Source organism: Poecilia reticulata, linkage group LG3 (genome assembly GCF_000633615.1).
Source record: "Poecilia reticulata strain Guanapo linkage group LG3, Guppy_female_1.0+MT, whole genome shotgun sequence".
Taxonomy (NCBI): domain Eukaryota; kingdom Metazoa; phylum Chordata; class Actinopteri; order Cyprinodontiformes; family Poeciliidae; genus Poecilia; species Poecilia reticulata.
The window spans coordinates 34,854,726-34,879,646 of NC_024333.1; the positions used below are offsets into that span (position 1 = coordinate 34,854,726).

The 24,921-nt window shown below is 36.8% G+C and overlaps 1 protein-coding gene across 1 annotated transcript in view; it reads left to right on the forward strand.

The window, feature by feature from the left end:
- The window catches only part of LOC103462905 (protein kinase C-binding protein NELL1), a 236,769-nt gene that overhangs the window by 186,248 nt on the left and 25,600 nt on the right, over positions 1–24,921 (forward strand). The window contains exon 16 of the mRNA XM_008405946.2: positions 18,100–18,195. Coding sequence (XP_008404168.1) covers positions 18,100–18,195 — 96 coding nt within the window. The remainder of the gene's footprint in view (positions 1–18,099; positions 18,196–24,921) is intronic.

Below are 24,921 nucleotides of genomic sequence, written 5' to 3' on the forward strand. Positions count from 1 at the left end.
CAAACAGATTTTAAATGTTTATTAGAAGAAAATAAATGATTCGAGTAAGAGTGACTTAAATCTGTTATCTTAAACATACTTAATACATTTGTTAAATAAAATTAACAAATTGAGTTGGATGATTAGAATATATTGAATTGGTTAAACTTAATAAATTAAGTTGGATAAACTTAATAAATTAAGTTGGATAAACTTAATTGAATTGCTTGTTACCTATGGAAGCAATTCAATTAAGTTGGTTCAACTATTTAGTGTAAGCTTTGAGTTAAATGAACATAAAGTAAGTTGGCATAGCAAAAGCAAAAGAATGAAGTTAAATTAATGTAAATAAGTCCATAAGATGAACTTCAGCCCAAAAAACACTTTTTAGAATGTAGTATGAYTTGATTATTGGGAATTTATCTAATAACCGCAAAGCAGTMAAAAAAATTCACCATAAATTCATAACTTATATACTTTTCTTCAATGCCCATCCTAAAGGCCTCAGTGTGTGACAAGCAGATTTCCTTGCAATTGCATTGAAGAACTTAAATGATTCACYCAAGTTGCATGGATTTGATTGTTTTCCTGTCAGGACTAAGTTGGTGACTCCAAATKATCTAAAGTTATTTAGCATTTTAACTAAAGAATAGAAAGTTAATTAATTCTAGATGACAAATAGTAAAAACTCTTAACAATAAAACAACCCTCATTCATGGAATCTAGATAATTAGCGCGTACACACCGAACGTTTATGACAGTGACAATCCTACTCACTGATAATATTTGTCAGAAAATCCTGAGAATGTCATTAAAACTTACTGCATCTTGCCTGCTCTGTTCTGACCAATTAGTAATATGTGAAAAGGGGAGTTGGGGTATCCTGTCTCGACTTCCCCCTCCCCCCTGAGACCTCATTACTTTGTGATGGCAAAAGGGCCGGCCAATCGACTTGTGACTCCCATCTCATTCCTCTCATACATCATCGCTGCCCTCTGTGGGATAAGAAATTAGTGTGTCTGCATGTGTGTGTGTGTGTGTGTGTGTGTGTGACTGCACCCCCTCAGCTTGTCGCCATTAATGTTAGTGAGGAAAAAATAAAAGTGTTTTTTTTTCTTGAAAAATGAGACCATTACAAAGGGAGCAAAATTTGGTTTCAGTGCTAGAAATATATCAATTGCTTGCTTGTTACCAGATGAGCAGGTGAATTCCCTTAAGAAAATCTCTAAAAACTATATTGAACTTGCTTTTAAAAAAAATTAGCAAATTTCATTTCCAAAGGTAGAACTCAACCTGTTGTCTCTGTTGATAATTTAAGAGTAACAAGTACAGCGAACACAGCAATAATGATTCAAACATTCAGGTTTCTGTTCTAAAAAGAAAACTCTCTCCAAACCTTTAGCCCCTGTTAAAGCTCACAGATGGATGAGTCATGAGTTACAGCTACACATGATGAACAAGTTGTCTGACAGCATTTATTTTGTGACTCACTACTTTATCTTAAAAACCTTCAAAACGTGCAACAGAACAGAGCATTCATTTTCTCAGTATCACTCAGAAGAGTCGCAACGACTGGTAGTGTTTTGTGAAAATTCATCGAACATTACCAACGTAATTTAATACTGAATGACGGAAAAACCTTAAATTGTCAGACATGTTGACCAACATTCATCTCTTCTAACCTTGCAACTTTAAAAAAAATCTTAAACTGCTGCTTGATGTGAACTGGTTTAGTATATTTTGTTATCCAAACCTTAGGGTTTTCTTTTTTGTAGGCTTTCAGAAAAGGTGTTTGATTAAAAATGATAGATTGATGTTCCTAATAAACCGATAAGATGTGTCACAACAAAGCACTTTTATTACCAATGAATGTATRTATAACTACAGTTCAAACTACAAATATTTACTCAAAACAGACACTGAAATCAGAAACACAGTAGTTTCATACATCTGATCTCCCAATGTCCTGCTCCTGGATTAAATGCCTCGTTTGATAGAAGCTCAATTTTTTTTCAAACATTCTACWCGTGCTGACATTTCCTGACATTAAGACATTTCCTGTCTCACCCAACAATCTTCTGGATATGGTTAGAAGTAACTCACTYATGTATGTTATGCCATAAGTAATATTGGTTTCTGCCCACCTGTCTTTTCAGGTGGGCAGAAATGATAGCTTGGTGCCWTCTTGGATCACTGTTTGGGTATTAACATCTTCTCTAAAAGACACRGAACTGGCCTGATTTGGTTAGTGTAAGATCTCAAAGTAGAACTCAAGTTAACCAGTGAAACTGTTCAATGGATCAGAGAGGAAAACAGCTGGTCATGCTCCCTTAGGAACTGTTTAAAGGCTGTTAAATCGCATCAGGTAACCAGATGATTATAGTAAAAGAACCAGCTGTTTCTGGGAGACCAAATTGCTGCATCATTCCTTGTACAAATGCCACAACATTTAAGSAACTGAGAGAAAAGGCTGTTGAAAACATAAATGTCAGGTGATGACATCAAAAACATTTCCAACTCACTGGGCATCTTTCTTCAATTGAAGCTGTCATTGAGACACTGAAAGAGGATGGCATTTACTAAATCTGTCTAGAGCTGCTTGTTCTCACAAACTGAATGACTGYGCAGGAAAAGCTCTGGTGAGAGAGGCCACCGAGAAACCTACAATCACAGTGAAGCAATTAAAACTTTCAGTGTTTCAGATGGAAGAGATTGTGTATTAACTGCTGCATCAGTTATTTTCCAGTCAAAGCTGTGAGGAAGAACGACATGCAGAAAGTAACTGTTGTAAAAATCTCATTAAATTAAATTTGAAAGTCTCCCAACGGCATGTGGAAGACACAAACGTCAACTTCATTAGCACACCTGTTTCAGGTGATCAATTCAGCAAAAACCTGCCAGTCATTAGTTGAAGTCATTTGTGGKGAAGCASGGAAACACCTACAACATGCATTGCATTGTTCCTTGAAGACGAGGGTTGAACAGCACTGAACCAGAGTTGAGTATTAATCTAAACATGAAAAGATATTTTATAAAATCAAGCAGACATTGAGATTGAAAATGTTGTCAATATGTCAATGTGTGGTGTGATGCCAGTGAATTGGGAGAAAAAACCATTGATATGCTGGTCGCAGGCATCAAACAGCCTTTTCCTTTTTCATATGATGYGTTGAACATCCTCTGGCTGTTTCTGTAAGGCTCAAAGGYAATGGAACATGTTCAACTAATACCAAACAGAACAATTCAATTAAGTAAATGTATATTATGGCTCTGCATGTAAATATGCACATATTATGCTRTACATAATTCTTCCTGTTTAACATTATTGTGGTGCAAGTAAAAAATGTAGCAGAAAGTGCCAGAAAGTGCCAAGTGTCAGCAGGTATTTTAAGAACCTGCCCAYATCGTTCCCTTTTTGTTCTTGGGTATAAAACCCAATGCTCCCAGTTTGATTCTCATTCATTGGACACCAGCAGATTACTACCAGAGTGAAGCTATCAGACTTCTCCTGATGGGACCCTGTAACGCAATTGAAACGTGTCTACAGTGTGCTGCTCAGTGGGGTGATTCCTTCTTTCTCTGTTTTTTTTTTTTTTTTGGTCTGTAATCTGGAGGGAGCTCAGGGAGTCCAGACATATTCACTGTAATCAGTCAGGCTACTGTGGTCAACCTACTTTTGCTTCCTTKTTGACTGTTGATTATACCTCATGYGGCTTTAATTGCTGGAGAATAATTAGGGGTAATATGGCTGCTATGTGAGCCTTTTGCCCCATTAGTGATGGTTAACGACACTGCTGCAGACATTGTGATGATTTTCACTTCACTTCTTTTGAAAGAATGGTTAGTCCAGGAGGCATTGCTATCAGACGCCTGAACCACCTCAGCTGGAGGACAAGCAGCATTTTTAAGGCTACATCCCRAATATTTGGGCCCATTAACCATCTCTAAACCTGAACCCTAAAGTGGAGAAACCATAGCCACTTGCATATGGGATYTCATTTATTTGATCTAAATTTCATGGCCTTCGGTGAGCATCARAATCCAAACTATCTATCATGATCTTTGCTTTTTGACTCAGTTGTTTTTTTGTTGTTGTTTTTATTATGCTAGGTCAATCCAATATTCATACTGATACTGATGAGACCCTAGTTTGTCTATCCATTTCCACTCCATCTTAAAATCCTCCTCTGCTAAAGGCAGAGACCGTCTTTTGACCAAGAATTTGCRGTTTACTTTTTTATAGTTGAGAACCAACCCCACGGCTTCACACTGGGCAGTAAACCACTCCAATTCACTCTGAAGGTCAAGGCCTGAGGAACCCATYAGGATCACATTATTTGGAAAAGTGAAGATGAAAAAATGAGTTTTTCAAGAAAGTCGCCGTTTTTTTTTTTTCTCACTGATCTAAAACAGGATCAGTGACAACAGAGAGCCGTAGTGGAGTCACACCTCCTCTGGGAATACACCATTAAGAAGATACTTGGCATAGTGCCTGTAGTCCTTTCTTCAGGTGTCAGAGAGTTTTCAGGAAGTTTCTTGAGGCCAACTTAATTTTTCATAACCTCTCCACATTCTTCCCATACCTGAGTTTTCACTGCTGTGTTCCAAGAATAGTAGTGTTGCATCAAAAACCCAGGTCACGCTTTGGGGGTGAGATGCTAAGAAATGTAATGCCTTGATCTTTGGATGCACCATCTGGCCCCCTTTTGTCCTGATCCCTGTAACTGTGTAGATTGCACATTCATAAAGAAAGGCCTCCACCTCAGGAGCCATTTATACTGCAACTAATTACTTGGAATGAGAGGAACTGTGAAGAAATGAGGGGTTAAGAATCCCCTTACTCCTTTTCTTTACCGCCTTACCTCATTCTTTTGTACAGCACTTCACTTTGGGACAAAAAAATAGTCCACCATTATGTCATCTCCCTCAGARTCCAATAAATGGGCCACAGTGGTTCAGACGGAATATGGTGTAAGATTATAGATCAGCATTGTTCCTGGTGCAAGCCTAATGATCAGCAGCCTATTGCAGAACCTTTGTCAGCAGCAGAATGAGTGAGCTAATCTTGTTAATGGTCCGTTTCATTCCCTTGGACGGGTTTGTGTAGACAAAGGGAATTTAAATGGAGAGGATTTGAGTAGTGAGAACAGAAGCATTGACTCATGCTTTTCTCATTTTCTATCAGAGATAATCACAGAGGAGCCGGGTTGCAACCAGCTAACGGATAGCAGTGAAACCTAGATTAATGTGTTCCGATTCATTCAACAAGCAGGGGAGGGGAAGAGGGGCTGTTGCTGAAGGGAAGGGAAAAGAAAATTTGTGGTGGGTAGCGRAATTCAGCCTTCATTTCCTCCACAAGTAGGAAGCATTTGAATTTTTCTACACATAATTATTCATTCTCCACCTTTTTTTTTTAAGGAACAAAGCATTTAGTGGTACTTCCACCATGCAGTTTCATGCTCAAGGGCATTTTTTTCTCCCGTCTTAACTGGTGGAAACTACATTGTCTGAAGCTGTGATTAATTCCCAATGCGAAGGAGAACATATCGCCACAAAAAGCATGACTTGTTTTTCGAAGCATTGTACCAATTATCATTTGAGGCAATTATGCTTAGTCTGTGTCATACTGTTAGATGTAGCCGCTGTGCAGTAAAGAAAAAATCATCTCATGCATTCTGCTCAGATACACAGATACACTCTTGTAATGTAATATCCAGCAGGCTGTCCTCATTCTGTCAAGTCTGTTTTGCATTTTGCCTTCAATCAGTCTTATAATGGGGATATTTTGAAGTATTAAACCAGTGATACGAATGATTTAGTGATACTTGTCAGTTTTGCTTCATGGTACAGAAAGAAAATACGAATAACCAGAAACCATATTTATAATTTCCTCCCCTGTATAGATGTGTAAAAAAGCTGTAAATCTGTTAAATCTGTGAAGCAGCACTCAAACTCTAGAAGTTGTTTTTTTATTATTTTGTTTAATTATTGAGTTATTTTTCTTTTTATCAGTAGTAATAATAAACAGAAGATGAATTCAGGTGTTTTTGTTTCTGTTTCTGCTTTAAAGTACCTTGAGACAACAGACAAAAACAACCGGAGCTTCAACAAAACAGGCTGAATTTTTKAATATTTTTGAAAATATGCAAAAATAACTGTAACTGTTAGAGCTAGTTTAAAACTAAACTAAAGTTTTAGGCACAAGAGTTTAGAAAATTAGTAGAACATGAATTTACTGTAAGACTTTTTGGTTATCTTTCCCATGCTGTCAATACATACTGGAGTATTGCACTGATAAAAAAACATCCTTCATTACATACAAAATGGCATTTAATCTTATAATATCTTACAATAATATCATTTTGAGTCTTTGTGTACATCACAAATTGCATATAGTGGATAAATAATGCATGGATTYATCTGTTGATGAAATAGTTCCTGTTAGCTTTTGTAGGTTTAATTTCTCTAGATAGTTTCTCCCCTGTCCAATTAACTGAAGATTCAAATAAAGCAAATGTAGCATAGACCCAAACACACTCCTCTTTAATATTTTATGAACGATATTGGATTTTGTTTACTCTAATGAAATGAAAAAAAATTATCTAGCGCATTGCTGTGGTGTAAAAAGGGTCAGGATCCCAAGACATACGGCCGTAAAGCTCAAACCTTGGAGGCACCAGGCTCTGAAACACTTCAGCTCAGATGTTCAAGTCCGGTCTGATTTGTGGTTGGCTGCAGGCTCCACACATACATAAATAATTAYGACCAAGTAAAATAAATACAGAAAAGATGGATTCCAGAAAATAACTTTATTCTCATTATATTCTGGAGAAGCCGTCAGAGTTGGTGCTGTSACTTTAAGTTCTTAGCAAACATTAACAATGAACAGCAAGTATTKCAATTATAGGTTCGCATGTGGAAAGCCAAGACCAATTGTATCATAGACGTCATAGCAGAAGTGAGTAATTTTACCGGGGATATAATCCTTTCACTGATTGACCAGGAAATGTTGCTTTCAAAACCATWATGGCATTTTCAGAGAAAAACAGCAGTCAGAGAACAAAAAACTGTTACCACGTTGAGATTTCCTTTGTTGAAAAACCGAGGAAATGCAGTTGTCTGCGAGGGAATTGATGATATGACAGTTTCTCCTGCATACTCTTTAATGCCAGCTGTTCCTCCTCCTGATCTGACCTAAACTGGCACGAAAACACACACACACCCCAAAAGTCTGCATCTCAACTGCAGGCTGGATTTAATGCAGATTTCATTGTTGTCACTTCAATCACTATGAGTCTTTCTTCTGTTATCTCCTGTCTGTTTCCCGCTTCTCATCCATCCTCTGCCTTTTTCCCGTGCTGTCTATCAGGATGACAGGCTTTCCACTCAGTCATTTTGAAGACTTTTTGGTGGTTATACTGTTCAGCATTTTATTTTTTTTGTTTTCTTTTTTTGTGCGTGTGGATCAGGAAGTGTGGAGACAGATATTGTTTTAATTCACTTATTGGGCTGAGTGATTCTCATTTTATAAAGAGCTAATTAGAGAGGAAGCACCAATACTGAAAGGAACAAACATTGAAAATGCAGATTATTAACTGCATGTGCTTTCTTGAAGCTTCCTGTTGTTTATGTCACCATACATTAAGTTAACAAGAGACAACAATGTACAATAATTGCCTACTGTTACTGTTATGTTATGCAAAACGACATACAGTCCGTGCATCATCATTTTACCTTGTCTGAATTCTACAGTAAATCAGTTACATCTCAGATAAACTGAACTAGTTTCTTAATTTTTCTATGGACATTTATTCTTCGAGTGTTTATTGGCAATATGAGTTATGAGCCTTTAAAAGATGTGAAATTACTGGAGATAAAACTGGAACAATTTAAGTGTTTGATTCTTCTAATAACCTGAATAACCTGATGCYATCTGAGGTCGGATGACCTGGAATGATAGTCAACAAAAAGGAGAAAGATTAGATGTTTAATCAGCGCCTTACTTTCCAACCGGTCTTTAGAGCGAAGCAGGTTAAAGCACGCTTTCACCCAAATTATAAACAGAAATCCGATTATAAGTTGTATCTAAATGCTGAGATTCMMCTCAAACACTAATAAAACCAAACTGTGGTGCCTGATTCCAGAAAAACATACTTTTAAWTTTTTTTTTCTGCTGTGAGCATCCCAAGCTACTTTCCAATAATCTCTTTTGTGGATGGATGGAGGAACGGAGTCATTTGATTATTCTCTTGTTTTGAAGGAGCATAAACAGTGGATTTCCCCTTGTAGGTAAAACTGTAAACAAGTAAAACAGAATTGTCTTGTTGTAATCAAATCTGGCTCTGCATGATGCATCTCCCCCCTCCAGATTCCAGCAACGTGGGTCATAGTCAATTCCGCCWCTACATCTCGCCTCTCAGCAGTAAACTTCTTCTTATCAGAGAGCTGAGCCGCAGCAGAGCTCGTAGAAAACAGTGGTGTCATTTGCCTACCTGTGAGTTTGTCGTTAATGGATTCAGACGGAGGGAGTCGCTTATCCTGCACCACCCTCCGCTATGAAGGCTCCTCACACCGAGCTGCCAAGGACGTCCCTGTTCCTCCCCCTGGCTGCTCTGATGGGTTCATGCCCCTGTGACTTTTCCACAGATAAGAACGGATAAAATTATTCAGACCTAGTGTGAACAGCTCATTAATGTCTGCCACACACTGATTCTGCTGCAAAGCAGGTACAGAGACAAATTCCCATTTTATTTGTTGAGTTGCTTGTCAACAGTTGCTTTTTTCTTTTTTAATATGGAAATTGGAGAATGGGAAAAAAAAGATCATGGAGGAAAAAAAAATACARTAACTACTTTACTGTTCTGTMAGATTTTTTTCTACAATCTGAACATATTTACAKAAAACACTTGGCTTTCGTATAATTACTTCATCATGCTATTTAAGTGTTTATTTTCTTAGTGAATATTAATCAGTCTATGAATAAAAGCTATTTCTTTGCTGCACTTTGTMAGAACTTCTTGCATAAATAGCATGATATACTTACCATTTGTTACATTGCAAAGCAAAAGTTGATTTTGAGATTAAACTTAAATAACKTCTGATTCCTGAAAAACYTTCCAGCCAAATGAYCATAYTAACATTTAACTTGCAAAGGGTGCAMAGAGGGGTCCCCAATGTAAAAACAGATCAGGCTTTTGACAAAACGTTTGAAACTCTTTAAACCRAGGGAAAGTGTTGTCCAAGCGTTTTGCTATGAGGCTCAAAATCATCGAGCTGAAAACACTTGTGGGCCATCAGAATGACAAAAAGAACATTTGCCATGTTTGTTTCTTTTTCAACTGCTGAACTATATATAAACATGCAATATTTTAAATAAATTGGTTCATAAACGAATCTTTAAATGACACAATCTCATTAAAAACAGGGTTAGGATTTCTATTTTTTGGACTTATTTAATTAGTTAGTTAAAAATAGTTAGAGCTAAATAATTAGTTTGTCAACTTAGAAGTGCTTTAGAATTTTATGACAACTTTTCATTTCATGGTCAAATGGATGTTCAAATGTGTGACTTGTTTATTACACCCCTAGTGTGAAACTTATTTCCTTAGTAAAAGACATATAATTTAACATATGTAATACTTTTAACACCCACTTTTGCACAGTACTTGAATAGTAAGTAAATCATTATGTGACACACTAATCACCCAAAATAAAAGTTAGCAGGGAAGCCATAGGGGGGAAAGTAAAGCTTCTACATGGAGGCAGATGTTGTTATGGAGTCTACTACTGCAGCTTTAGTTGAACATGGAATATTTCATGAAAGTACTTTGAAATGAAGCATCCCTTTTATCATGAGAAACAGTTTTTTTTAAAAAAAAAAGAGTTCTATGTCTTAGCCAGAGGCACTAAAGCTGTTTGCTTAAATGTGTGAAAGTGTCTTGGGGAAAAGAAAGAAAGAAAAAAAAAAGCACTGGTGTTGTCTTTGATGAATAATTGAAGAATGAATGCTTGTTTTCATGTACATATGGTAATTGTGCAGAATCTTGTGCCATTCTGTTATAGAGGTACAGTGTGAGCAGGAGAAGCAGATATTAGATGATCAGTCTGGCTGTCTGATCAGGTGGAGCCTGCRGTTGATGCCAAACACACATCATCCATCTTTTCTCAGTTCAACCTGTCTCTCGTCTAGACCTACACTTTTAAGCCATAAGGAATTTTTGTCTYCACAACCGATGCTGACTTGATAATTAGGACAGTTTTTCTGTAAAAMCCCCAAATGGTTGTGAATATAATAATAAGTAGATTAAATTCTGAAATACTCTGTCCAGCCTGTCTGATACCAACAACCATTCCAATGCTCGGTTTAAACTTCATTCAGTAACTCATTTCTATCACATCTATCTCGATACCCTAAGTTGCTTCCACKTCATTGACTGATTTCCAATTTGCATTAAGCAATTTAACAACTTTTCCCTAATATWTTGACCAGAGTACATGCGTGTCACTGTGAAAACTTGGACACAGTTTTCTTTTCAGATGATCACAGACTAACGGCTCTTTCACAAAACACAGCAAAGCAGGATTAAGGCACCTTCCGGTGTTTGGTGAAAGGATTGATGCATAGAAGTCACTCCGCCTCTGTTACTCCCCTGATTCAAAAAGTGATGGAGTATCAGGGCCTCAACCAACTACGATGGGGGCAAACCGGCTTTCTGCTTTGTGGGATTTATGCACTGATGATATATTCTATGTGAGGCCAGGCAGAAGCAGGATTCGAAACCATAAACATGGCTCAAGTAATTTCAGCCAACAATAAATAGAGGGCTCGAGGATATAAATGCATAATTTCAATGTAAAGCTCTAATAACATAATYACTATGCCGAGTTAGTCCGGCATTATTCTTTTGAAAATGACTATATGGAGAGACTTACGATGTAGATTTTTATCCATGGTGCTGATGTTGATCCAGMATGACATCTCCTGTCGTCTGAGGCTTTTCATTTTATAATTTGTACACTTTCACTCTCACCAAATCCAATTATGATTTATGAATAGTCGGATGAAGCTTGGAGGCAGCTTGTCTTTTAGTTCCTGCKTCTGCCGTTTTACTTTTTCAAAGCGTTACAGCCTGACTTGAAGGGGAAGTATTATGTAAAGTCGGCTTTTCTGAGCTTTACACCATGTTATATTTTTCCCTCATCAAAAACAAACCTGGAGTGTTGCCTTGAWTCTTTCATGCATGTTTGAGAAATTGCTTAGTCTTCCATGGCAACCATTTAGCTGGGCAAAACCTCCTCCTCTCCTCCCCTGAAACTAACTCCTCTGACTCCTTCAGACTAGCCAGCAGCTAGTTGTTAAAGGGCAGAAGAGCACAGACGTCTTGAAAGTGGAGTTTTATAAAGAGCAGGAGTTTTTAGAGACAGAGCCCCAATTTCAAGGTGTTAAATTATGAAGTCATATTTGATATGTATATRGCTTGTAACATAGTTACTTGATTTTGCTATAAAATGACACTATGTGCCTGGAAAACACATARCACAGTCTGTCACCTGATTCCCCAATCATCCTTAAGACATTTGGATGAAACAAATGCAAGCAGCAACTTTAAATTTTTACTGTATGGACAKCAATTTTGCTATTTAGCAACACAAAGCTGGATGAAATTTGAAGACAAAACAAAAAAGTGTCATGAATGTAAAAATGACTTGATGTTTTTAAAGGGAGATCATGAACCTCTATGGAGCGTTTTGAGCACAGCTGTTGTATAAAACGGTTTTAAAGCCTGTGTGCATTTATTTCAGTCTTCTGTCTAACAAGCTATTCAAACCTCAACATTTACTTAGCTGTCTGATGCCATCTGTTTGTACGACRAACTTTTCAAATCATTTTGAGATGAAGTCATGTTTTATCTGTTGGGCTTTGTGCAATTAAGGATTTYACAGCTGCGAACCGAYGGCTGAACTGAAAATGTACGACACTGTACCAAAACATGGAAATTGTTTTGGCACAGTGATTAGTCACAATGACAATAATTAGCCACAATAACTCCAGTTCATTCCCAGGAAACAAAAATAATTGCTTATTGTAAAATGGCATTGTACAGTGAACAAACGAATGATCCAGCTCAAACATCTGAATCAAACTGATGGGCAGCACAGATATAACAATGCATAACCTTCATATTTCTCAGTTTGCTCTCTAATGTCTTAGATATCCAGATAGGATGTAATTCTGAAGATTTGCTTGTAGCAATCCACCCTAAGGGCCAGTTTAAAATGTGTGGACGGTCTTTCCGAGGCAAGAAATCTCTGGAAGCACCTGGCAGAATTAATTGTCATGTCAGCAGTATTGATCAACCACCCTTTCAACACTGTGCAGATACATTATGGCAGTAAAAACCTTCTTTAATGCATCTTTAATCCATGCCGACGGCCTGGCCCAAGCTCTTATTGTCTTGTAAGTGCAGTCATTATCTGTGATGTTCGGTAAAATGCCCAACAGAGAGTTCTGCTAAAGGTGAATTACGTTTACCCTGATGCATAACGAAATGAGGCATTTGTATGACTAAAAGGGCTGGCAGTTCTTCTTTCTCAGTACTGGCTTTGGTCTCCTCAGCCCCCTCTTGCAGCAGACGGTAAACCTCTGTGTGTGTGTTTATGCCGGCTGTTGTGCATTCATTAGTGAGAAAGCTCAGCAAAAATTATACACATCCTGTGCAACAAAGAGGCAGGAGGCATCTTTCGTCCTCTGAGATTAGGGTTGCAGATGAGGCAGTGCAGAAGCTGTGTTCATCCATTATCAAGGTGCACTTTCCCTGCTCTTTCAGAAGTAATGAATGGTGTTTTCACGAGGGATATGCATGCTCTATTGTGCTTTCTCTCTGACTTTTCATTGGAAGCTGCATCTCTTGGAAGATATACTTATAGATTTAAAACCTCTACAAAAAAAACCCTTTCTTAAAAAGGAAAGATAGAAATCAAATCCCTTTAACTATGTTGCCTGATGTCTCAGGTGAGCTGAGTCGATACTAAAAAGTGGAGTGGAACGCTACAGACTAATGATCAGCCACAGGCAGTCATTTGAGCATGCATATTGTTTATGCAGCAAGGCCAGACTCTACACACATTCACATGTTTCTTAGCTGGAAAGAAGTTTAAAGCAACTCCCAGACATGCTGCTAAGACCACTTCATATCTATATCCATATAACATATCTACAGTTTATATTTATTGTAAAGATTACTTTACTATAAATCTAYATGTGTAAGTCAGGACATTTAATTTTTTTGCAGAATCTGCAGCTGCATTTCCCTTGACCATATAGATACTGTCCACAACTTGACATTTCAAAAATAACTTTGCTTAATGGAAACATGCCAATTTTGAAAAACGTTTTGGCTCTACCAAGAGGTTTTTTTTTTTGGCCACATTGGAAAAGGTTTCATTTGCAAAACTGCAATTTAAAAACTTTTTTGGCACCTCAGCCAGAAGACAACRGGAATAAACTTATTCACATGTGATTTTATTTGCATTTCTTATAATRGAAGCACAGCAATTGCACAATTAGCATAATATGCATAAAGTTTTGCAGACATTTGTAGTGGAGATGCAGCTAACTGCTGCATTTTACTCTTTGAATTAGATGCTTATTCTGAAACATGACTTAATTTTGCAATTTAAAATCGTGCTTCAACATTAAGATGGCTGCATCAAATATATAATCAAATATCAAAAGTATATTTCAATTTCTTTTCAAAAATGTTTAATACTCACAGTGATCACAACTCTTACAGCCCAAAGGTTTTGGGTTGTGCTTCAAATCTTGCCACTTATGTAAAATCATGTGTGTTTAAACATTCATAATGCTTTTGAAAGCTCTATAGTCTTGAGGTTGCCACTGTGTTTCAACCACAGGATTTGACTTTTGCCAAGGTGTCACTCTCTCGTTTTCTTTTTTTACTTTAACGATTGCCTGTCTCTCTTAAGCTGAAAGTTAAATGTTATTTTTCATGCATAATCTATTATTCCCTACTAGTGGTCGGTTATTAGCTAATATGATCAGGTCAGGTTGCTGCCATTAATGAAGTAACATTGTCACTTAGTTCCTGCTGTGACATTTGTGAAACATTTCCATACAGCAGTGGTTCCTAAATGCGTAGATCATGGTGTTTCCAAGTTACAGTGACCACACGTAAAAATGTTAAAATGTYCTTAAAAGCTGTGGTCACCTGGAGAAKAAAGATATTATTTTATTCTCTATTTAGTCCTGATCTTTGTATGCCATTAAAAAAAAGCAAACTTGATCTGCTACACATTCATTTTTGCTGTATTGCAGTAGATGTTTCAGTTCTTTAGTTAGTGGAGAGCCAATTAGTTTCTGTTCCAACATATTTATGATATCAACACCCTGGATGGGTTCTATGACAGCAACAGGTTTACCTGACTGGCTTGTTGGAATGATCAATTCATTAAAGATGTGCTRCTCAGAAAAACAAAGTTAGCTAGCTGCTCTGGGCACTTTTCCCGTTCCTGATGTTTTTTGCTGAAATCCTAGAGTTCACTTTTCTGAAACACAAAACACTTATAGTGGGAATTAAAACATAATTTTYCTAAATCTATGAGGTCATAATGTCTTAAATGTGTGATGATCAGGAGGTTACAATCTGCATCATGCTACTGTTGCTAAACCAGCATAGATGCTAATCATGACATCAGTTCTGTTCTACCAGTTTTAGGACCGTTTTTTTCCTTAATAGCACAATGTAAATTGTGGAATATTCACTGGCTTTCCTGCTCTTAATTCCAGGATGGCTCCTTGGATGCCCAACGAGCGTAAATGCGGTGGCTTGCCATGATGCAGAGTGGAATGATTTCATTCTTGCCACCCCACTGGAAAGCAATCTATGGCATGTAATGGGGAACTCAAATAGCAAATCTATGAGTATAAGCATGTCTCAGGAAGTCACGAGTCAGCAACCGTCTCACTTAAGCAGAGAGATGGTTTAGCTGGAGGTCAAGATGAGTATATTGAAGGAAGGTTTTCGTCTCCTCACAACCCCGGGACAGAATGCATCTGTTCCTGTTGCGCCGGTCCTGGTAATGTTGTGTTAGGGCATCACAGATTGCAGAGGAAAATGGAAATTTAAGATGAGTAAGAATTGACTCAAGAAAAGCAGATATAGGACAGGGATGATAGAGCAACTTCTTTTTGTGAGAGATAACAGCTTTTGTGAAGCCTTAGTGGAATCAATGGTAAACTTCAGGTTTTTTGTGACAGAAAGTAGGAAACAAACATCACTGTCTACTGGCACAAGAAAGGAAATGGGAGAGAATACAATACAACAACACCTCTCTGTATGTTTTGTGCGTGTGTGTGTGTGTGTGTGTGTGAATGTGAAATACCACTTGTCTTCCGTGTTCCCCACAGTGTTTGTAGAAGCTCAGCAATGCATTTCTGATTCTCCTTTCAATCCTGCCTGRAAATGGAAAATCACAGCCACGTCTTGAAAGGCTGCACATATATATGGCAGGAAAACAGCAACACTTCTTTTTCTGTTTTCTATGTGAGCTGTAATTAGTTACTTGCTATTTAAAAAAAAACTGAAGTGTTGTTCTAGATTATGTAAGTCATTGGAATACAGCTGAAGGTTGATATTAGAGTAAGTTCATGAAGTTCCATTTGCTGAATTGGAATTCCTAATATATTCGTTGCCTGTTTGGTTTTTCTTTTTGTGGTTTTACGATCTATTTTCAAGATCTTTGAGAAAAACTGGATTTTAAAAGTGAATCCAGTTTTCCTATTGTGTTATTTTAAACAAAGGAATGAGCTGCTTTTACGTGAGTTTTGTTTCCTTTAGTGATAACATTTGTGGGTTAACATTGACACTTGGAAGCTAAAATGATAAATTAAAATGGGTATGCTGGATCAAATGAATATGAGGGAATTATAACTTTTACAATTAGACAAAAGTTTTCAATAAAAAATTAATTCACAGAATTTGAATCTACTGAACTTTTTAATTCAACAAAATGAAGAAGCAAATCTTATAAATGCCAGTAGAAATAACACTCCAGGAAATGCCTGAGCACCTGCTGAACCTTCCTTTTTGCTGTGATGGAGGCAACTATAAACTGGGATATACTGGGATAAATTCATACTGGAAATATGCTCATTTCCAGTATGACTTTAGAAAATCCCACCCGTCACACTGATCTGGTGATGATGCCCCTCCATCTCATTGTGCCTTTAGCTGATCAAGCATTTTGCTGATCAAGTTGAAATGATAATTATAGCAGGAAATGAATCGTGCCAATATAAATGTAATTAATTTTTAGGARTGAGGTTTATTAGTGCAGAGACAAYGGGCTCCTAATTAGGGCCTGATGAAAGTTCTTGAACAGAAGAGCCAGTCAGATGAATAGGTCTAATGGCTCCTGGCTCTGGGTTCTGCTTTTATTTATTGCTACGCTGTTGTTTGTATTTTTAGCCTCTTTTTCTCCAAATTGTTATAATGATAATTTCTGCAGACAAATAGTCTTTCTTTGGTATCATAAACTAATATGAGACAAGCCGCTGCACACAGATATTTTGCTCACACGCCCTATGGTATGTGACTTTAAATAGGTTTTTCCGCCCATTAAGGCTCATCTCTTGAATCATGTCATTAATTAAGCTTAGAAATACTCGAGTAATTTCTGTTTAATTATCTTACTCAATTAAGCCTACCCTGTTTTTGGTTTTATCCTTCACACTTTAAAACCATTTACTAAGTATGTATKTTTGGCTGTTTTGTTCTCACTTTTTGATCTTTTTAAACATATTGCACTTATTTCTTGTCTCATYTTTACTATTTTAGTTCATGTAGTKTATTTTAGTTCATTCTTAGGACAATGAATGAAAAAGTCACATTTTCAGGTAACAGTACATTAAACACTTCATCAGGTTTTGTCTATTTATCCTATTTGCTTTGCTGAAACAAAGCAAGACAGTAAAACAGGACTGCATTAATTAACTGCCAGTATTTGTATTTACAGTTATACGGGAAAATGATATAAGAACACAGAGCTTTAAATAACACTACTGCAGTAAGCCGTTTACATGCATCTTGTGATTTTAGAGAAAGAAGGAAAACTCCTGATTAATYGGKGCATTTAAACTGATTTGTAACTATTTRTTACCTCCAAAAATGGTTAGAAATGTCATAATTAATGAATGCTATTATGTTTGGATGACTGATGAGTATKTTAGTTCCAGCCTTATTGCCACAGTGACTTTTTTATCAACTTGCATGGTGTACAAGTTTGAGTTCTGAGTGTTTGTGTTGAAACCACTGATGTGTTGAAGTGTCATTTGCAAAGATACTTGGATTGATTGGATTTCAAATTTCAGGATTGTTACCTTCTGTATGAAATTATTAAAAATCTTCAATGTTTCTCACTGCTTGAAAGATTTTTTTTTTTTTTTTGCAATCAAATCAGAGATTTTCTTTGTACTACTTTTAAATATTTGCAAGGAATTGTGGGATGTTTTTATTGTTGAACCCTTCCAAAATCTACATAGGAGAAAAAAATATGAGATGAAGACTACATGTTGACACAATGATCAGTGAAGTAAAAGTAAGAAATACCGCCACCTGCAGGTGGGAGTTTGACTGCTTTCGTAGGCAAATTTTACTATAAACTTATGCATAAGGGAGCATAAATGCGGAGATCTGCAAGTTTTCATAGCTTCAGTTCTGAAAAACACTTCCTACTTGCCGGCTTTTAAAATAAAGGCCAGTCTACATCACGAGTAAATGTAGCTAGTTTAACAAATCCACAGTCATTTTAACAATTATTACACCAACTTTGGATAATGCTACCTTTAATTTGATAAAGCCAGGGGCAAATTTTAATTAAATTTTTTAGCCCCATAAAAATAACGAAAGAAACAGAAACGTCCTCAGTTCTGTAATGCTTCTTTTCAAGGCAATCCGTGGGGTGCTTTGTGCCTTAACATGCCGTACCACTTCACACAGAGTTTAACTGCACAGATTCAAAGCCTTTTGTGGTTTAATGCCTGGCAGCACATCCATGACATGCTGAGAGACTTTACTGACTCATTGCTGTTTGTTTTTCCAGCTTTCTGTGAAGATGGTTGTCGGAGTGGAGGGACCTGCGTGTCTCCAAACGCGTGTGTTTGTCCTTCAGGATTTACAGGACGCCGCTGTGAAACAGGTACATAAAATCACTCAAAGCGCAGTTCAGGTGCTCACCTTGTGTTMWGAAATGTTAAGTACAGACTCATAATTTCAATCAAGAAAGCTGCAAAAACCGATTATCTTCTATCTGTGGAAAGGTTTCTGTCTGACAAAGCTGCAAACATCACAGAGCAGAAGATGCAGATCATGAAGAGTAAAAAGTCTAAATATAGTGTTTTGTTCACAGCACATTAGAAGTTAATGTATACAGCTTCTTAGGAACATATTTTATCATAATAATGTGGCTTTTGGTTTTATTTATGCACGTTAAGACTGTGCGTGTATAAAACAGCACAGAAAGTGAGTGATGCAAGGCTCTGAGCATTCAAACTGACTTGAAATAAATCATCCTAGAGATAATTTACTGCAAAATCAGTGTGTTTAGCTCAACAGTCTTGCTTGGAGACATGAAGAATGCCTAAAACTATTCTTCGGTGCTGTGACTATTCAGCCTCAAGTAGGTGCAAAGATTTGTCTACATTTGGTGCTGTCATTTAGATAATCATGTAGTGGGCTGTTTTATTTTCATTACTGTATTCTAAATACAAATTACAGATCAATTTATTTTATCGTTTTGACCCAGCCTCTCTGCTGYGCCGTTATCGCTCAGGTATGCACTGGACTGGGTTAAAGTCTGAACTTTTTTCTGTGACACCAARCACAAATGGTTGGTGTGGAATTAGGATAAAGTTCCCACTGGGAGTTATAAYCATGTGCACACATACAAAACACACATTTATGCTCCAACTCCAGGCCCTTTATTTAAATTAGACACAGCAGAGATTGAGGATCCCTTGAGAGCCATAGGAAAGGACAGTTAATTTTTCCTGCTCTAACTCCTTTTAGCTTCTCTTCTTTATCTCATTTCTTTTTCATAACCTCCTCTTCTTCCTTTTTTTCACCATTTATTACTGCTTTTCCTCTTTCTTTCTTTTACTCTGCACCTTGACCCGCTCCCTTTTTTCTGTTTTATCTGTAGCCTTATTCCCATTTCCTCTTCCTCAGTGGTTCCATCTTAGCCTTAACCCGCCTGTCTTTCTCCTCTTTCCCCAAATTGCTTCCATACTTCCTCCTTTTATCTTTGAACAACTCATTCTACTTACTTTTTTCCCTTTGTCCTTTTTTATGTCATATCACTGTTTTCCACTCTTTCATGTCAATTTCTACTTTCTTTTTTTATTTCTCACTTTTGTATTTTCATTCATTCCTTTCATTATTTCCTTCACTATCTACTTTCTATGATCTTATCTTGTTTCTATATACTATATTTTATTGTCTTCTTTCTGATTCCCTCACTTTTTTGTCAGAATGTGTTCATTCATTTCCCATCTTTTTGTTTTATCTACATCTTCTGCTTTCGTCTCCCTCTCTGTCTTGTCATTGTAATTTCACAGAGGTGATCTTTCATTTCTCAGAAGTGAGAGAAACCACAYGTCATCTTTTTACAAMATGTTTTCAATAGTTTTCCAATAAGGTTTGTTATAAATCTTCTCGGTTCTACACCCAGTCAGGCCTCTGTCATCGTCCTCAGTTCTCTGCACAAGAAAACTTGTAATTGTCGCTTCTCTTCACCAAACTTCCATGTTGTCTGACGTGATTTTATCTTCSGTGTTTGTGCTACAACAWCTGCATACTGCATATCGAAAYGATTAGACTTAATTAGGTTATACAGTTTAATTRACAGGACTAAATTGAAAGGCCTAAGAATTATCTAAATTKAAATCTAGACTGTCATTCATAGAATGTGCGCTGCATACCTAAAACTGCAACACAGTAAGRAACTCATATCATGCTAATCAAACAGAAAACATAGTTGAAGAAATCCTTATGACAAATGAAGTTTTTTATTTTATTTTTATTTTAAAAGTTTTGTTGCGAGCATTTTTGCAAATAATAATAGTGTAGATAATGCATATTTACTACTTATTATGTAAAAGWCTGAGCGTGAATTATTCTTAATCTGGATGCAACACTTGCTACTGAATTCAGTCATCCAAGATGTAATTAACATTCTCTCTACCACAAATAAACAACATCAAACAATCCACTGGTTCACTAATGTGGCATTTTAAATCTTCAGCAATGTTTTCTCAGAATAAAAACCTTATTCGCAAACATAATATTTTCMTCTCTGAGTTGGTGCTAGCTTATTATTTACGGCTCTAAATTGAAATTATTTTTGATTAGAAGCAAAGAGTCAGATTGGGTTGAAAAACTACAAAATTGCATTTGCAAAATGATCCTGCATGTTTTCCTTGGAAGAACTTCAGAAGGGCAACGGAAGGAAAACATTATGCAAAATAGGTGATAATTTGCTGAAAGCAGCTTTCCCATTAATAGGACACCAAAATGGAGACATCCTGCTAATGAGGCTCCTCCCTGTGGCCTTTTGGTTGCTGCCTTAGGTTCTTATTGATGTGATGCAGAGGAAAATCTGTCTGTCTCGTAATCTGTGAATGTCAAGGCATGTTTCTACATATGCACTATATACATAATTGACAGAGGTTGCAAAATAACAGCATGCAAACAATTCTTACTGACAACTCAAGCTTTAATGTTTAGATTTTAAGGTTGAAATGGGTCTTTTTATTTAAAATTAAACTCTGTATAGATCACGTTAAACAATTCGATGTCCGTTTTAYGTTCATTTCCTTTCTTACATAAGCAAAAGATTTCAGGTTCTAAATTCCCTGAAAACCTTCCAGCACCTCACAGCAGATTTATAGATCTAAAAAAACRAAAAAGATGTGAGTGAGAGAGTGAGAGTTTGTGTTTTTCCCGCTTTTCTCTAAAAGCTTTGCCTTTGGCGTCGTGTGTGAGCTGCTTGTGGTTTATATTTTAATTTTGTCTGTGACATGTTCTCTGTGTCTCCTGTTTCCATCTCAGTCTCTTATCTCTTGTGTTAACATTTCTTTCTTTTTCCCACCATTTTCAGACTTCATGTTCTTCTGGTGTAATAAAATCCACCTCTTCCCCTCAGATTTGCCACCTACTTCACTGAGAACCTGAAAGCACCTGAACATAAAAAGCTGATGGGAAGAGAGTCGATCTTATCGCTGATCTTTGAAACGCCTACCCTGTTGATCCATTCTTCTGGGTTTCTTTTTTATTTTCCAGTGGGTTTACATAGTCACCCCATTCTCTCAGGCTTCACTTCCACTGGATCAAAAGCTGAACAGATTATGGTGAAGTGAATTCCTTGTTCTAACATTTTCCACTGCTGAAAGGATTCAGAGTTAAATGTGCCATAGCATGGACCAAAACCAGCGTGTTTGGATCACTGCTGACTCATTTTTAAAAATAAATCTGACAGTTTTATGTCACATATTGTTGAATTGTGACATAACCTAAATTAATATGTAATGTTTGGTCTACACAGCACCGCTGTTGACTAAGCTGGAGAATGCACCTTGTTTAAGAATGGCTTCAACATACAACCCAAAACCGGAGATCACCTTTAGTAAAGAAAATGCCTAAGATTTTTAATCTTCTTTGATCGTTACTGTTATTATTTTTTTTACACAAATTAACATGTTCAAAGCACAAAACAGTTATTTATTCTTAAACACCAGTCACATCTGTCTGCCTTTGCCTGGTTCCTTCAAAACAGCAATCAGCAAAAAATGGGTGACATAACCAAAGATAGCAGGGTGCTAATACGTTGTAGTGCAAATGTAGACTTAGAATATGAAAGTATAAACATTATAGAACTGGATTTTTACATTACAATGTGCAGAGTAATGATGCAGAGCGTTACCTTAAGACCCAAGTCGCCTAAATAACATCATTTTCTAGATGCATCAGACATTATCAACCAGCCTCAACCACTCGTCTTGCGCTTGGGTCCCTTTGACTGATTTTTGGTAGTTGAGCCAGGCTGTTGAATCTCAGTTGGTTTAGACACCATCTAACATTTTTTTTCATTTGTATTACATTTTCTGGCAGCAAAAACATTTTTCAAATTTGCTTAACTAATTTAGTGTGCTTCAGTCTGAAATATCCCGAGATTTGAAAGGCTTTTACGATGTGCTTATTTGACTTTTTAGTGTTTTGTTGTTGTTGTTTTTTTTTTTTTATGAAACTCCAGTCCTAACAGGTTTTGTCTGTGACTAGCTTGTTTTTGTGGCTGTCCTGAATAAGACAGCAAGATTTTGATTTGATGTGACAATCTTCACTACATGAAGTAAAAGACACTTTCTTAATTATCTGGGTTTTCCTACAAATTCTAAGTACAGAATTTAATTGGATTAATTTTAAATATATACCACTTTAAACTAACAAGACTAACTGGTCAACATGCTGTATGTAGACGTATACTTGGTGTTATTAACTGAATTCATTTGTTGTGTGAAGGTCCGTGTAGGAACCACCCAGAATGATTTTCATGCTACATCACTGCTTCTGTGTAGTAAATAATTATGGAATCCAAAATGAGCCCAGCAGAGTAAAGTTAGCATTAATCTATGCCTCGTATCGATTCACCTGTGGAAATGTCCAGTAAGGCGAAATACAAGAAGAAGTTGGACTAACACATCTCTCCAGTACCTCTGGATAATAATATGTGGTACTCGGCAATATTGCTGATATTTTTTTCAGTAAGGCCCTTTTCATTGCCTACCTTAGGAAGCTCATTGAAGACATTACCTACATTGCTTGACACCTGTAGCAAAACTGACAGTCATTGTCTTCTTACAGCAATGAAAGGAAATGTTTTTCCTACCTGAACATAAACAAATCAAACAAATATTGACTGCTAAAATATCTCGATTTCATCTGTTCGCTGACATGATAACCTAATTTAGGTGGCAATAGTGATTTTCTTTAGTACTTGTTTAGCAGCTCTGTCATGCTGTCTGTGTTCTGATTAATCTGCAGGTTCATACTCTTGTAAACGGTTAATGCAATGTTTTCCTGAAAGTTGATGTAGTAGGTTAGTAGAGCTCAGATAAGTGTAATTATGTAAAGCTCAGCAGGGTAGAAGGCTCTCCAGAGACCTTCTGAGTTATTTTAGTCTCTATGTGGATTTGTTCCAAGTTTTCCCTGCTCTTAAGGATATGGGCTGTCAAAAAGCCTTTATTTTCCAATGACAATATTCACAGATGTGGAAAAGGGAGAGTCTTCCGAACAGCGCTAAGAGCTCTTGTTTGTATTGTCATAGCAGGAAGCAGAAGAAAATGTGGAGTTGCTGTCTTGCTTCCTCCCTTTCATGGCTCTAACCCAGATTGATGGAGTGTGGAGTCTAGCATATTGTACCTCATATCACAGGAAGGTCATCTGTCCACTTCACTTTCACAGGCATAGAGAGGAGAAGGCTGTGCTTGGCCACACGCACAGACACCAGCAATGAAAAATGTACTTTTATACACAACCACAAAGAAACCAACTGAACAGAAGTTATTGACTTAGTGAAAGTGGGATGAACATTTACTAAGCCCAAGTAAGAAGGTCAGTAAGCTTGTGATAAACAGGGCTTTAAATTTTTTTACACCACATGTACGTAGTTTCATTAAACAAACATCTGGGGTGGTCAGGTTTCAGTTCATTCACTTTTGTAACATCAGCATTAAAACGTAACAGTAAAAGTCAATTAGGGATGTTTATAAAAAAAACTTACATGAAACAAATGTAAGTAAGTAAGTAAGTAAGCTTTATTTCTATAGCACTTTTCACAGACCAGGATCACAAAGTGCTGCACAAAGTATAAAAAATAAAACAAATTAAAAACAACATACAAACAATAAAACACAGTAGTACACTAAAAAGCAAGATTAAAAAAGTGGGTCTTAAGTTGTTTCCTGAAAGTGTCTATGCAATGTAGAGATCGAATGATGGAGTCATGATGGAAATGATGGAAAATGGAGTCAACAAAGTGAAAAAAAAATTTTTTTAGAATGTATTGCTCTATAGGTGTTTTAATATTTGTTCTTATAAGTTTAAGTCTTTGTTTTAAAATAATTTTGCTTATGAAACTATATCTGGAGATGGGAATAAAACTATGGTGAGGGTAAAAGCAGCTGTGGCACATTGAGTCTTCTAGAACGGAGCAAGATTTTATTCCAACAAAAAATAACTAAAAGTAGCCAAGATAAGAATAGCAAGGGCTCAATCTCACTCAGTTCAGTCATTCCTCTGTGTTTGGATGAGTAAACATGGAAACACCTTCATCACATGAGCTGGTGGTGACAATGTACATGGCAGATCTTGTGGAAACTTTTAACAGGGAATGTTTAGTACTGTGTTGCCTATGTCAGTTGCTGCATATGGTACCCAAGGGAACCGCTTTGTCTCCTTCTGGCAGTGGAATCGGTTAGGGTTGTCTGGGTAACTTCACTGAGAGCTGTTTCTCCTTTTCAGCAGTTGAGGATGACAGTTTTTGTCACAGAATGTGTTTGCAGCCGTGTCACCAATATTGCAGAGACCTGTGCTGAGTTGTAGCCTTGAATCAATGCCACAGTTCTTGCAGTTGTGCTGCACTCACAAGTTTCCCCCCCATGTTCTCTCTGTCAGTAGTCCATTGATAGCATGTATATAGTAAAGGAGCTATAGCAAATATCTCAGTGGATATCTAGAGGTTTTTTTTTAAATATACTGGATTATGTTCTCAATTACTTTAGAAAAGATAAAAACCCCACTGTGTAAGCGGCTTAAAACAATTACACGCTGTTTTGTTGTGATTTAACAGCATCCTCTTATGCTGTGTTTA